This window comes from Nymphalis io, chromosome 20 (assembly GCF_905147045.1).
Source record: "Nymphalis io chromosome 20, ilAglIoxx1.1, whole genome shotgun sequence".
Taxonomy (NCBI): domain Eukaryota; kingdom Metazoa; phylum Arthropoda; class Insecta; order Lepidoptera; family Nymphalidae; genus Nymphalis; species Nymphalis io.
Window position 1 is genome coordinate 10,607,918 of NC_065907.1, and position 13,258 is coordinate 10,621,175.

Sequence of the window (13,258 nt, forward strand, 5' to 3'; positions counted from 1 at the left end):
ATATGACATCTAAACCCATAGAGAATGGAATCACTACGTTCATGTGTAAACCACCATAATCAACAATGGACATACGAAAATTAAGTCAATAAAATGGTTTTAAATCAAACATTAACACAGCAAAACAAACTACCAATTCTTGCAAACATCTCCATCATTTAAGTAGGTAAGTATTTAAAAGACATCTACACGAATACCTAATTTTGAGAAATGTTCCGTATAAAAAAATAATTAAAACTTTCTAAACGATGATTCGTCAATTTTTATAAGCTTTTGTCTTGTGTGTGGGTAACTTATAATGATAAAATCTTGCAATTGTATTTTAAATCAGTTTCATACAACCGATATTATGTACCTATAAAGAAATTCTACTTATTATGTATCTCAGTAACACAGTTCACTATAACTTTTTCTTTAAAATACACTTATGTTGTCATAATGTTTACATGATGCTATGTATAAATGTTATGTAAACTTGCTATTGATATATATATCAAGTGTTATGAAGTTATTAATGTATATTGTAAATGTACGTTCATAGATATAAAAATACATTTTATTTATTTCATTCCTGTATTAAAACTATAAGGTTCAACTACTTTAAATCAATTTATAATATAATAGTTGTCACTGTAAATATATATTATGTTATGGCTCCCTTGTTTAGATTAAATATGGACAGCGGAAGTACTGGTCGGCAGTCGCGTCTGCTAGGAAGGTTACTCGGTAAACTACGTGGAGAACATCGATACTCGACTCTCGATAAAAACTTCTCATTTACATCTACTGGGTAATTAATATGAATATAATTAGTGCCTCGTTTTTTTTAAAAATATTAACATATTTTATTATAATAAAGTTATACGATTTTATAGCATGAGTGAGAGTATAGGCTGTGGTAGCAACGAAGACAATGATATTTCACAACAAGCTGACGTATCCAGCGGCACCATTGACGATGCACAATTTGCTGCGAACATTGACCTTAGGTTTGTTAACTTATATAATCTACAGCCAGTGCATTATAGTAAAGTTACTTTGAGAGCCAGCGCCGGCCTACATTAGGGTAGAGTGAGATTCTCTTTCAGCTTTGATCGAACCTTTCACTTGTTGATTTTATATAAAAAAAATTAAACAATGCTTTTATCCCCCTAAAAATAGTTTTTGACATTTCAATCAATTGTTGTTTAGAGCATACAACAACAGCAGTGTATAAATATCCTAGTTGTACTGCGGATTTGTTTATCTAAAAACTAAATATAGAAATAAAAGTAGTTAAAACACTTAAGATATTAACTAATTTAAAAAACTAAACTTAGATATTATTCAGATAACATTTGGATATAATTATACATACTAATATTTAATATAAATAATATTTTAAGATACGGTGGCCAGTATTTGACTCCAGAACAGCTGCCAGAATTCTGTAACCAGCTTCATCACCTGGTTGAAGTAATCAGAAATATACAATCTTACGCCAAAGTCACCGACGAGTATCCGAGGTTGGTAGCGATTTTTGTCCTTTAATTAATTAATATAGTATGTCCGTTGGTTTGAACCGTCATTTAGAATATTTTTTTTTAAATTGATTGCAAATCGTTAAGCAAACTCCGATCTTATTTATTAACAGCATTATTCTTTGATTGTCGGACTGTTGTAATCGCTGGTTTCCGTAGCGAGCTAGAGCGTCGTTTAGAGTGTGAAGCTCGCGAAGTGGTCGCACTCGCTCGTGAAGTGCGCAACGCCCGGGACGCGGCGTCGCGGACGCGCTTGCAGCGCCGAGCGTTGCGTTCTCAGCGCGCGCAGATAATTGCTCACCTCGCTAAGCTGAGGGAGGCTGGTAAAGGCAGTGTGTTTTCTATCATTATCGATGTTTTTTTAATTTATTTTTTAGTTTTCTAGCGTTGGCACTGCTTATTATATGAATTTGAGGTAACAATATTGTGGTCCTAACTGATTTCGGTTATGGTGGTATATTAAGAGACCAGCCAACTGCGCGATATATGTGCACAAGACTGTGCGTAAACCCATGTGCTCGCTCTTTTACCTCCCTCTCGTAATTGAATAACATTGCGACAATCCGACATAACCGGAAAGAGTTCAGACGCAGGGCCAACGGTTTTTACACTCCGAGCTTTATATTGGTTAATTAAAACATCAAGAAAAAATAAATTTATGTATTAAAACGAGTATTTGTGTTTTTACATATATGAACTTGAATTTAAATTGAGGAGATAATCTGTATTAGAGGTTCGTGAACTCGAGAACTCGATAAGGTTGTCGGATCGCAAACTCTACAAAAGTTGGGAGTCTTTACGTGACAGTAATGATTCAGCTGCGTTCGAGCCCTTGTTGGAGGAGGTTAGGGTTAGTATCCTAAAGCCATTTGAGACCGCACTATGCACGTTTTATGTTTAGAAAATCGAATGTAAAGATAATTAGTTTTGATAATTTTGGAATTTAAATCGTCGACTTAAAAATACCTTTTCAACATGAATTGGTGTTCTTCTGAACGATTTCTGCCATAGCGGCCAATCTCAAGAGAGAATGTCTCTCATAATCCGATGGGACGGTAATCCGACAAGACGGACACGGGAATGTGAAATGAAAATATGAAATATAAATATATAAATGAAAGAAAAACTCAATAATATTATTTTTATTTTGAACCTTTGAATCTGTGGCCTCGTATCTAACCACTAAACCAACGAGGCAGTAAAACTTAAAATAATACACATTAGAATAGTCTAGTTAAAGTCTAGTTTTAATAAGAATCATCTCATACATTTTAATTAATATCATACGGGAACGACTCAGTTTCTTATAGTTTGATAAAATATGACTACTCAAAAACGCTTATACTTGAATAAAGTACCTGTATCTTGAATTTACTTGTAATAGAATAAGCAAGCCGCCTTGGACTGCCTCATTCGTTTGATAGAAAATCGACGAAAGAACATCCCGGCTGCCCGCGCGCCGCGCGCCCTCCCTCCTCCGCCCGGGGATGATGAAGGTATTGATAATTTTCCAAGCGAGCAACACGATTGGATATTTCAAAATATTAAACTACAAGTTACCCGTGTCCTTTCTTATTACAACCGTTCTAGATTTTTCATCAAATCGCTAAGTTGTGTCGTGTATTATTTGCGTATTCATGAACTAAGCTTCCATTGCGTTTATTAATTAAGACGAAATTTTAATATATATATAAATATAATTAATAGATTATTAATTTCTATCTTTTGCTGTCTAATTCCGTATCCTCAGGTCTACTAAATAGAATACATTTTATACACATCACAATATGAAAGACATATTCGGTTTGTCTCTTATATATCCGTCTCCGTCTCCTTGGTCTGTGATTATACTGATACGACTTACACTATGATATTTAACAATCTTGCAGATGTTGTCCATATAGGTGGTATTAGAAAACGGCAAGACAATCGTCGCACCAACAAGAGGAGAAGGAAGGAATCATCACGGGAGCCTAGGTCTATTCCGCTATCCGGAGAGCCTAGCCATCATAGTCCTCAACAGGTAGGTTCTTTATAACATAAATGTAACAAGTTCTCATAAAGTGCATATTGGTATATTGTAAGAAAGAATGCCTATTCTTTACACCAAAAATGCCAACAAATGGAAACTAGGATGCTATGTCTCTTATACATTATTTAGTATTTACTGGGTCACTCGCCTGGCTCACAGGGTACAGAGCAATATGTAGAACTAGCGACTCGTTGTACTTCGTAAAAGTAAAATTTATGCAAAGTTACTCTCTCTCGCATTTCTCCCCTTAAACTAAACGTTTTTGACTCAGTCGTTTTGGCTGTGCTTTGATAGTCAATAAAGCAAAGTCTTTTACGAGTATAATTTGTTTTTATCTATAGGTGACGTTGTATATCCAAGGGCCAGGGGTGTCAGAGAGCACGTCTCGGTTCCGTGCGGGCAGCGCGGGCGCGGTCACTCTGGGCTCGCTCGAACTGCCCACACCAGCTAGTGTCCGGGATATACTCTTCTTTACCGCCGACTGATTTTAATATAATGTGAATTGCCAAGGAAATTATTAGTTAACTTAGAGCTGGGTAGCAGATTCTCAACGAATGGCAGTAGAATGTAAAGAATTTCTAGGTACTTGTGAAAAAGGCCAATCGGAAACTTAGACCTTATAAACAGTATGCGACGACAAGTGATTACAATTAAAAATCGATAACCACAAAAATAGGAGTCATGTGGGAGTGATCAAAACATATATTTTACTAAAGAAATGGGTTATCCGTTTAGTTGTCGTTTTTTCATACGCACGACATAATGATTATTTTTATTAAATAAAAGTTTTTACTGATATATTTTGTTTATTTTTACTAATTGCGTAATACATATTATTATTTCCTCAAAAAAACACATCTTCACCTCTTTGGAACGATATAATTAAACAAATTGCAAGATTTTACAATAATTATAACAACGAAAATTTACCAGGTTTTGCTGTCCTTCGACTAATATTACCGTTTTTTACGCTTTTAAGGAATAATATAACAAGTGACACGAATGAGCGTTTATGTTTCTTCAGCTACAGAAACAGTATTCATTTCATTTCCTTATTATTAAAGTGACAGGTCGTAAATGTCCAATTGTTTGGTAAAGAAATATCAGCGGATATTATAGATACGTTAAAAAGACGGTCTACTAAAGATTTGGAGATTATTCCCTACGATGCAGGTATAGAACACATCTAGGTTTCTTTACAATGTTGCGTCAATTCTTCGTATATGATAGATGAATAATTATAAATATTATTAAGCACATTAATACTTAGTAGTTCGGCCATCTCGGTTAGTAACTAATTAACTTAAAATAATAAAAAAATACTTATGTACTTAATACAGAAACCAATTAAGTACATACCTGTTAAGCAATTTTTAAAGGATAAGGGAATTCAAAAATAAAAAAAACACACCTCTTTAAATAAACTACCCAAATGTAATGCTTTATTAATAAAAATATTACATAAAGTAAATCATTATATTATGTTATAAAATGTAAGACACTCGTTATATATGTGTCGGCAATCACACCTTCTTTTCTTCTGCGTGTGGAGAGGGCGCTGCTGGCTCAGCAAGTCTAGCGACTTCAGATTGCTCAGCCTTTGTCTAAATCATAAAAACATATTTGTTAATATAATGTGATGGACTTGTTTAGTGGTTCTCAAACAGTTAACCGCGTAAAAAAGGAGCTCCGCTCAAAGCCATTAACAAGTTGGTACATAATTAAAAACTATTAAAATAAGTAAATAAGACTATCCTGCGCTCAGACACAAGGCCATATAGGTAAACTATTAGATATTTTTATAAGTATCGTAAGTATATACTGGATCCGATATTTTTTTTTTTATAGAATAGGAAGGTGGACGAGTATACGGGCCACCTGATGGTAAGTGGTCACCAAACGCCCTTAGACATTGGCATTGTAAGAAATGTCAACCATCGCTTATAGCCAATGCGCCACCCACCTTGGGAACTAAGATTTTATGTCCCTTGTATGTTGCCTGTAATTACACTGGCTCACTCACCCTTCAAACCGGAACACAACAATATCAAGTATTGCTGTTTTGCGGTAGAATATCTGATGAGTGGGTGGTACCTACCCAGACGAGCTTGCACAAAGCCCTACCACCAGTATTATTATTATTATTTTTTTTATTATATATTGATGACTAGTGTACCCATACTTGAAAAAGATTGAGAGCCACGTGTGCTGTTCACAGATTAGGTTAACTATAAGTTCAAAATTTCTCTCACAAACGTTCTTGTTTCTAGAAATTAAATTTTAATACGTTGATTGAAAATTGAGTTGTTTAGTTTTAATTTTCCGTAACCTGTATCAAATCAATTACAAACTTTAATTAGCTTCAATTATCTAAGCTTTTTACGTCGCGTTTATAATAATGATGCAATCAAAAATCTTTATATAACGAATGTTCGCGCAATTAGCTAAATTATTTTGGGTAAATTTCAAGGTGTCAATGATAATACGGTATTGTATTACTATAGGACTTACTTTTTAACGAAACTTTATCTGTGCAGACGCATGGTCTTTTTTAAATCAAAAGACCAGCAAAAACAACAGACAAATAGCATAAATTATAGACACTGGTTGTACCAGCTAGCTAAGTTGGCCATTAATGTCATATTGATCAAAGAAAATGGAAATACATATTTATACAAGATCTGAAGTAACAGTCCATGTCTCACAGGACAAAAACCTCATGTTACAAAGAGCTGGTGCCACTACGACGGATTAATACTTGGCAAATGTAAATGCGGCAGAGTTGCATCCATTCCATACAAGTTACCTCACGATGTAGGTATTTCTTCACAGAAGACCACGAGATAAATTATAAGCACGAATGAAAACGTAGGGTTCTCGCTTAGAATTAATCGTAGGTTAATATTTAGGTACATTTTTATTGTACCATCTTTGTCAATTATAAAATTTAGTATCGAAATTCTCTTGTTATATTTAAAGTACTTCTTATGCTGTATTTTAATTATTTTTGTTAGCGGATTGTTTTGCAATTATCGTCAGTGTTATTGGATTATTGGATTGTTAGATTATATGTGTGTATTACCTCTATTATTATTATATAATTTATCTATTACCTCTGGTACGACATGCGATGAGGCTTCAACAGCGACCGCGGCGGGTACAACTTCGACCTCTTTCTTCTCTTCATCGGGAACCGGTGCTGAACAGCTGAGCTATAGATCGAACTTCGGTTAAAGTCTAGTTTAAAAGAAAATGCCCAGTAACTTGTTCCATCGTTGATCAAAGGCCTTCTATTCTTAAGAATATTTGGGGATGATATAATCTCCACATTGCTATACTGCGGGTCGGTGAATACACGCCACGGTAGTATGCGAAAGCGACCCCGCGGTGCTCTTCGTTAAAACGGAAAGGGTACTAGGTAGTAGGCTGGTTTTTTAGTGGGTATTCCGATGTTCGGGGCGCACTCGGCGCCTTGGACACCGGCGTGTCCCACATACCCACCCCCCCACTGATCCCGTGGGGGAAACGTGTAATGCGTTTTTCCAGCGTTAAAAAAAAAGGGTCGGTGAATACACGAACTTCATCCGACGTTAATTTCTTAACGATAATTGCCTTCACAATAAAGTACTACTTGCCCAAATTAAAACTTGAAATATTTAGATTCAATTCTGATTTCTATATTCATTAAGCCATTTAGACTAATCATCTTCACCAATATACATCTCTCAAATTAAGACCTTAGAGTAAATTAATGAAATTATAAATAAATATTAAATCATTTACCTGTACTGCCACAAAAGCGAACATCGCAACAATCGCTAGTAGCTTCATGTTTCTCGGAAAATTAATGTATGTCTGAAAGACAAAGAGTCAGCGAGTCTTTTATAAACGCGCAAATAGGTTCGACTGAATCAAAATAAAGACTGCGTTTTAATCAATAAGCCTCGTGTTTATAAAACATTGTCGAAACAATTAAAATCGTTATCGATCTTTCATTTTATATGCCAATATAGTCGTATTATGTGCGTGGAAATTTTAAGTATCACGACCGATTAAATTTAATTAAGAAAGAAAGGGTTTTTGGTAGAATGGATATAGTTTTCACCAGGCAGTTAACACCGACATTGTTGTCGTATTATTAAATTCAGCAAAACTTAAGTAGTAAATTTTGTTATGAAACGAAGTGTCGTTTTATAGAAATAATATTTTTTTTCAATGTTCAAGGCATGTTCAAAGACATTTCATTTTTTCGAATCGAAGTTATGTAGTAGATACTTTTTGAAATAACAATTTAACAATATTTTATTTAAGCAACAATGTCAAAAGTTTATAATTCACTATCCAAAGAAAGTTAGAAAGTCAAATGTGATAATACAGAGAGTTGGGACGCTCTCTAACGGCAACATTCGCAGCAAAATTTCCAGATTATATTTTTTTATTATCTTTTGTATGTTAAGACAACGTAAGTTTTAGGCTATATAAATATTTTATAATTAAAACTTATTATTCTCAAAAATAAAAGACATATTCACAAATGCTATTAATTATTTTATGCTTAATTTCTAAACGCACTCATGTCAACCTTGAGACGTTGGCATTTTTGGCATGTCAGTTCGCCAGCTCAATTTCGTTTGGCAGATGTAAAAATTGTGATGGATTGATTGAAAATAATTAAATATAAACAGATACATCTGTATATACTGCCTAGTACTAGTTGTAGTACTTCTAGGGAGTTATTTATATTACTTAATAAGTGAAGTTAATTTAAAAAATGGCTTCTAGAGGCGGTATTATGGTGACAGGTACGAATGGTGCTGATTACGAGCATAGGGAAAAAATAGCGGCTCAGTATCAAATAAGGTGAGCTTTGGGATTATTTTTACGTGTGTTGGGCGCTGGCTAACTCTATGTTCAGTGTAAATGTGACACGCGACATTTCGTCAATAGCCGTCAAATTATTTTTAGACAAAAGCTTGGTCGTGGATGGTTTGGCGCCATTCATTTGAATTATATATCATGAAAATACGTATTGTACACCTATCTGTTAATCAACGAACTTTAACAATTTCCAATTCAAGTGAAAATTATGATAACCTGATAGATACACTACAAAACTTTCATATCACATTTAAAACCTCGACTCTCAATAACATAGACATAGAAAATTAAACTCAATAATTTTGTAAATAGTTGAGCTAATATTAATATGAATACTTAATATGGCTAAAAGTTTTCATGCTTATGGCCGGAGATAATAACTTACCATAAGATGGCTCCTTTGCATATCTACCAACTCTGTAGTATTTATATTTTATTAAATAAATATTTTTTATTTGTTTTTCAGTGCATTGAACAAATCTCGTCTCAAATACTGTGTGTTTTTTCACCATGTTCTGTTCCTGACGATGATGGCTAAGCTCGCAGCCGATATTCTTGACAAGCTAGACATATTCATACTTGAAATAGAAGAGCTTCAAATACCACAAGTAATTGTATATTTAACTTACATTTGCTAACTAATATTATAAAAGTGAAAGTGTGTTTGCTTATTACACTTATATGCATTAATTTCTAAACCAAAAGTAATAACATTTTGCATACACTTTATCAAAGGTACAGAAAAGGAAGGTACTTAATAACTACTCATCCCCTCCAATACGGTCAAAGTCACAGGGGTCTTATTTAAACTAATTTTAAATAAGACTTTTTTTTTTTATAGAACAGGAAAGCGGACGAGCATATGGGCCACCTGATAGTAAGTGGTCACCAACGCCCATAGTCATTGGCATTGTATGAAATGTTAACCATCACTTATGTCACCAATATGCCACCAACCTTGGGAACTAAGATGTTATGTCCCTTGTGCCTGTAATTACACTGGCTCACTCACGCTTCAAACTGGAACACAACAATACCAAGTACTGCTCTTTTGCAGTAGAATATCTGATGAGTGGGTGATACCCTACCCAGACGAGCTTGCGCAAAGTTCTACCACCAGTGAAGTATTACATATTAAAATTTCTTCATTATATAAATTCATTATACTAATTATACTTAAAATAAACTAGTCTTCATGTGTCGCTTCACCCTCGTGTTTATGTACAAAAAAGTGGTCTATGTACTTACATGGAGTGCAATCTTGCTTCATAGTAAATTTTATCAAAATTCGTTCAGTCACTTCGCTCTGAAAGTGTAACAGAGATATTTATGTTTATATCTTTGGCTTAATTAGAAACTATGTAGTGTAGTGTACAATAAAAAGTTAAACAAATATATTGTTACTGCTTATTCGCTAATTAAATGATGTCAATTTCAGCCTCTTTGGTGGGAGTACATCTGGTGTCTATCTCTCCTACTCTCATATCTTGGATTATCAGCAATCAAACGTAACAATGTGAAGAACCTCCGTCGATACGTATATGGTATTATGGCTATAGGACTTGGGCCGTTATTGTACTGTATGATATATTACTGTGGGGATGTGTACCAGTATCTAACATTAGATGAAGATGAGGATGATGATGATATACAAATGTGGCAGGTAGGTTCCCACTTACAACTTCATTATTTTGATATTTTCCTGGCCATTATCTGCCACGGTGACCATTCTCAAAAAAGAGTAGCCAATTTCACAGGAAATTTTATAGAGTAAGCAAACACAAATGTACTCTTTATTTCTCTGCTCTTGTAATTCAATGGGACAGCAAATTCAAAATGATGGATTTGTTAAAGTGCAGGACTGGTTAAGTTTGCAAGGAGCCGGAGTATAAATACTGTATTCTTCTAGAATAGCAACTGAGAATTTCTCAATGGAAAAGCTTAATTTTTACTGGTCTGACCTAGGGTTTGAATTTAGTACTAGAGTTTTTGCCTTATATGCTAGCCAATAGACCAAAGTGGTAGAAGAAGCAATTAGTTAATATAATAGAATAAGTACATTGTTGCGAAAAATGGTTTGCTCATATATATTTAATGGAAATAGGACTTAGGTGCTAGGTAGTAAGTCTGGGTTGGCCAGTAAGATTCCTCAGCCAATCTTTCACCAAGCTCAATACTTTGTATTCCATTGTGAGTGTGCCAGTGTAATCACAAGCACAAGGAACATAACTAAGCTCCCAAGGTTGGTGGTGCATTGACAATGTATTGAATGCTTAATATTTCTTACAGCGCCATAGCTATGAAAGATAATTGCATACCTATTTCATAGGAAAATATTCTAATATTACAAAGGTATATTTTTAATTTGTTCTTTCATGCAGCAAAAGAGTAATATGGTTGTTACATGAGAGTGAGTTTATGGGCTGGTGTCAAAAGCTTTTTGAGCCAACATAGTGTATGTGACTGAAAAACAATTGATTAAACTCATAACTAATAATACAATTATATTTTCCAGGGTTATCCCTATGGACTCTTGTGGTATGCCTTCATACTTCTAGCATCTCAAGTACACTTCTTCCAGCTGTATTTCTCCTACAACTTGCTCAAAGCGTGGCGGGCACGGGGTGCGTACAGGAAAGCCGACTAAAACATTTATCTGATAAGGTTCATTTTCCTGTTTGAAAACAGTTTTAGGGTTATGTTTTTTTATTTGTTGTCTATTTGTCTCTCATTTCTGTTCCTTTGTTATGAATTTTTATATCGACTTTTTTTTAAAATTAATTTATTGTTTTTAATTTAAAAATGGATCAAAAGGTACAACAGAAATGACATGTGGTATAATTATGTATAGTTAAACTGTTTTATTACTGCAATGTAATGTGTAAAAATACACAAAGAACAAGTTTTTTTTTAAATATAATTTTATAAAAAATTTGTTATGGAATGATTGTATAGAAAAAGAGTAAATAAACTTGAAATAATTCTTAAAAAAAATTAATAAAATTTACTGAGAATTTGTTATTAAAATATATTGGTCTCATATGAAATATTACATCATTTCTGCCGTACACTTTGTGTCTGCGGTTTCTAAATGTCAGGTATGGGCGCTATTGCTGTGACTTTCTATATACAACTTACATATAAATGAATTTGCATTTGCGTCTTCTCTTACTCATAATTTAATTATTTAAAACAAATAAGTTGTTCGGTGAAAATATCTTTAAAAATGTAGTACTTCTAGCGGCCTATATATATTTAGAGTACACAACACTATTGTGTATATGATTTGAATAACTAAATGTTTACACAGTAACAGCCTGTGAATGTCCCACTGCTGGGCTAATGCCTCCTGTAATATGTTTAATGACCGATTATTACATAATAAATTGTGTAATTTAGTACAAAAAAATAAAGTGTGCAACTCAGAATTTGTGATAGAATTCAAAACATTTTTGCGTCAGAAACGTTGCACAAATTAGACGTAGAAATTGTAATGACACATTTAAAAATAAAACATTTTGATAAACTTATATTTAATGATTGTTATCTAGTTATTTATAGTTTTGGATTCATGGAAACAGGTTGTATTAAAAGTGTTTTAATTTATCAAAAAGTCCATGGAAAGCAATGGTAGCTTAAAATATATATATATAAAATTTTATACCATTTCGTAACTTCAATACTTTCACTGCCACAAGTTCGCGTGGATTTTGTTTGTTAATAAAACAATATAGTTTTGTTTTTAAAAGACAGATTATATTCAATGTTGAATTATTATGACACAATGTAAATATAAATAAGCGTATAAAAATATTTTATATATGTACTTAAAAAAAAATATTTAAAAAAAATATATATTTATCAATGTCTATTTTAGATAAAAATATTAGAAACTTTATATAACACAAGTAAGTCATAGTTATAGTTACCTAAGTGTACTCAGTGTGTAATATAATAAATATTTGAATCAATTTCTTATTTTTTTAAATCATGTACAAACATTACAAAAAATAATACTTACATTTTTGTAACTCATTAAAGTTTTTTATCAGATAACAGTAATGAAGACGGTGAGATGGTGGTAGAAGTTTTAAATTGCCAATGTGCTGCCAGATAGTTGTATGTTATAATATTCAAATCAAAAATCGTTTAATCAATACAAAAGCAATTTACTTATTTATTGTCAAATTAGAAACTACCTGAGAAGAACCGGCAAAAAACAAGGTTTTTTTTATTTTTCTATCAATACTTATTGTATAATGTTGCAAACAATTGTTTATTATTTTTAGTAAATGAATAGCCTGGTGGTGATCGTTACATTCTCAAGGTGTAATTGTATAATGTTGCAAACAAGCGTCCATTTACATTTTTTTAAAATTAACAACAAGCATTTTGAGCACTTTCTGGGATCCTCTTCTAAAACCGTATACATTGCCACACAAAAGAGTTACTGACTCTATGCAGTCGAGTAACAGAAACAATTCATTTTAGGATCTAGTCTACTTCACCTTTACGTCTAAGAATATGATTTACAGGACATTAGTACAGTTGTTTACGATTTTAACCGTGTGAAATAAGTAATTAGGTAGAGGAATTTACGAATACGATTTAGGCTGGCCACGTAATATGTATATCGAAGGACCATTGGTTGTTTGTTTGACATGCTCTAAGCACATAATGTCGCAGCCAAAACATCCGCTTTCACAAAATATAATCAAACATTTTTATAAAATATAAAATTTAAATAAAAAAAAAACAAAATTACAAATTTAAAGCAAAAACACGTCGTCTAAAATCTTTGCGCATATATAAAGAGCTATTAGACAAA

The 13,258-nt window shown here is 33.1% G+C and overlaps 3 protein-coding genes across 6 annotated transcripts; 2 read left to right on the forward strand and 1 right to left on the reverse strand.

Moving 5' to 3' along the window:
- Window positions 1-43: 43 nt before the first annotated feature.
- On the forward strand, window positions 44-4,350 carry LOC126776381 (uncharacterized). 3 transcript variants are annotated; one of them, XM_050498865.1, is made up of 9 exons: window positions 44-166; window positions 668-790; window positions 876-989; window positions 1,386-1,505; window positions 1,680-1,852; window positions 2,252-2,370; window positions 2,905-3,016; window positions 3,410-3,543; window positions 3,894-4,350. In XM_050498865.1, the coding sequence occupies exons 2-9, from the start codon at window positions 675-677 to the stop codon at window positions 4,035-4,037; spliced, it is 1,032 nt and encodes a 343-aa protein (XP_050354822.1). In that variant the 5' UTR covers window positions 44-166; window positions 668-674; the 3' UTR covers window positions 4,038-4,350. The 3 variants fall into 3 exon arrangements, with proteins under 3 accessions (XP_050354822.1, XP_050354824.1, XP_050354823.1); XM_050498867.1 differs by having other exon boundaries at window positions 3,425-3,543; XM_050498866.1 differs by having other exon boundaries at window positions 1,680-1,843.
- Window positions 4,351-4,966: 616 nt separating this feature from the next.
- LOC126776453 (uncharacterized) lies at window positions 4,967-7,504 on the reverse strand. Its single transcript, XM_050498975.1, has 3 exons — window positions 7,336-7,504; window positions 6,666-6,764; window positions 4,967-5,156 (listed from the first exon to the last, which is right to left on the reverse strand). The coding sequence occupies exons 1-3, from the start codon at window positions 7,381-7,383 to the stop codon at window positions 5,076-5,078; spliced, it is 228 nt and encodes a 75-aa protein (XP_050354932.1). The 5' UTR covers window positions 7,384-7,504; the 3' UTR covers window positions 4,967-5,075.
- A 104-nt stretch (window positions 7,505-7,608) lies between these two features.
- Window positions 7,609-12,408, forward strand: LOC126776419 (protein jagunal). Of its 2 annotated transcripts, XM_050498930.1 has the most exons (5): window positions 7,609-8,014; window positions 8,335-8,412; window positions 8,897-9,038; window positions 9,869-10,093; window positions 10,946-12,408. In XM_050498930.1, the coding sequence occupies exons 2-5, from the start codon at window positions 8,345-8,347 to the stop codon at window positions 11,075-11,077; spliced, it is 567 nt and encodes a 188-aa protein (XP_050354887.1). In that variant the 5' UTR covers window positions 7,609-8,014; window positions 8,335-8,344; the 3' UTR covers window positions 11,078-12,408. The 2 variants fall into 2 exon arrangements, with proteins under 2 accessions (XP_050354887.1, XP_050354886.1); XM_050498929.1 differs by lacking the exon at window positions 7,609-8,014 and having other exon boundaries at window positions 8,148-8,412.
- The last annotated feature ends 850 nt before the right edge of the window (window positions 12,409-13,258 follow it).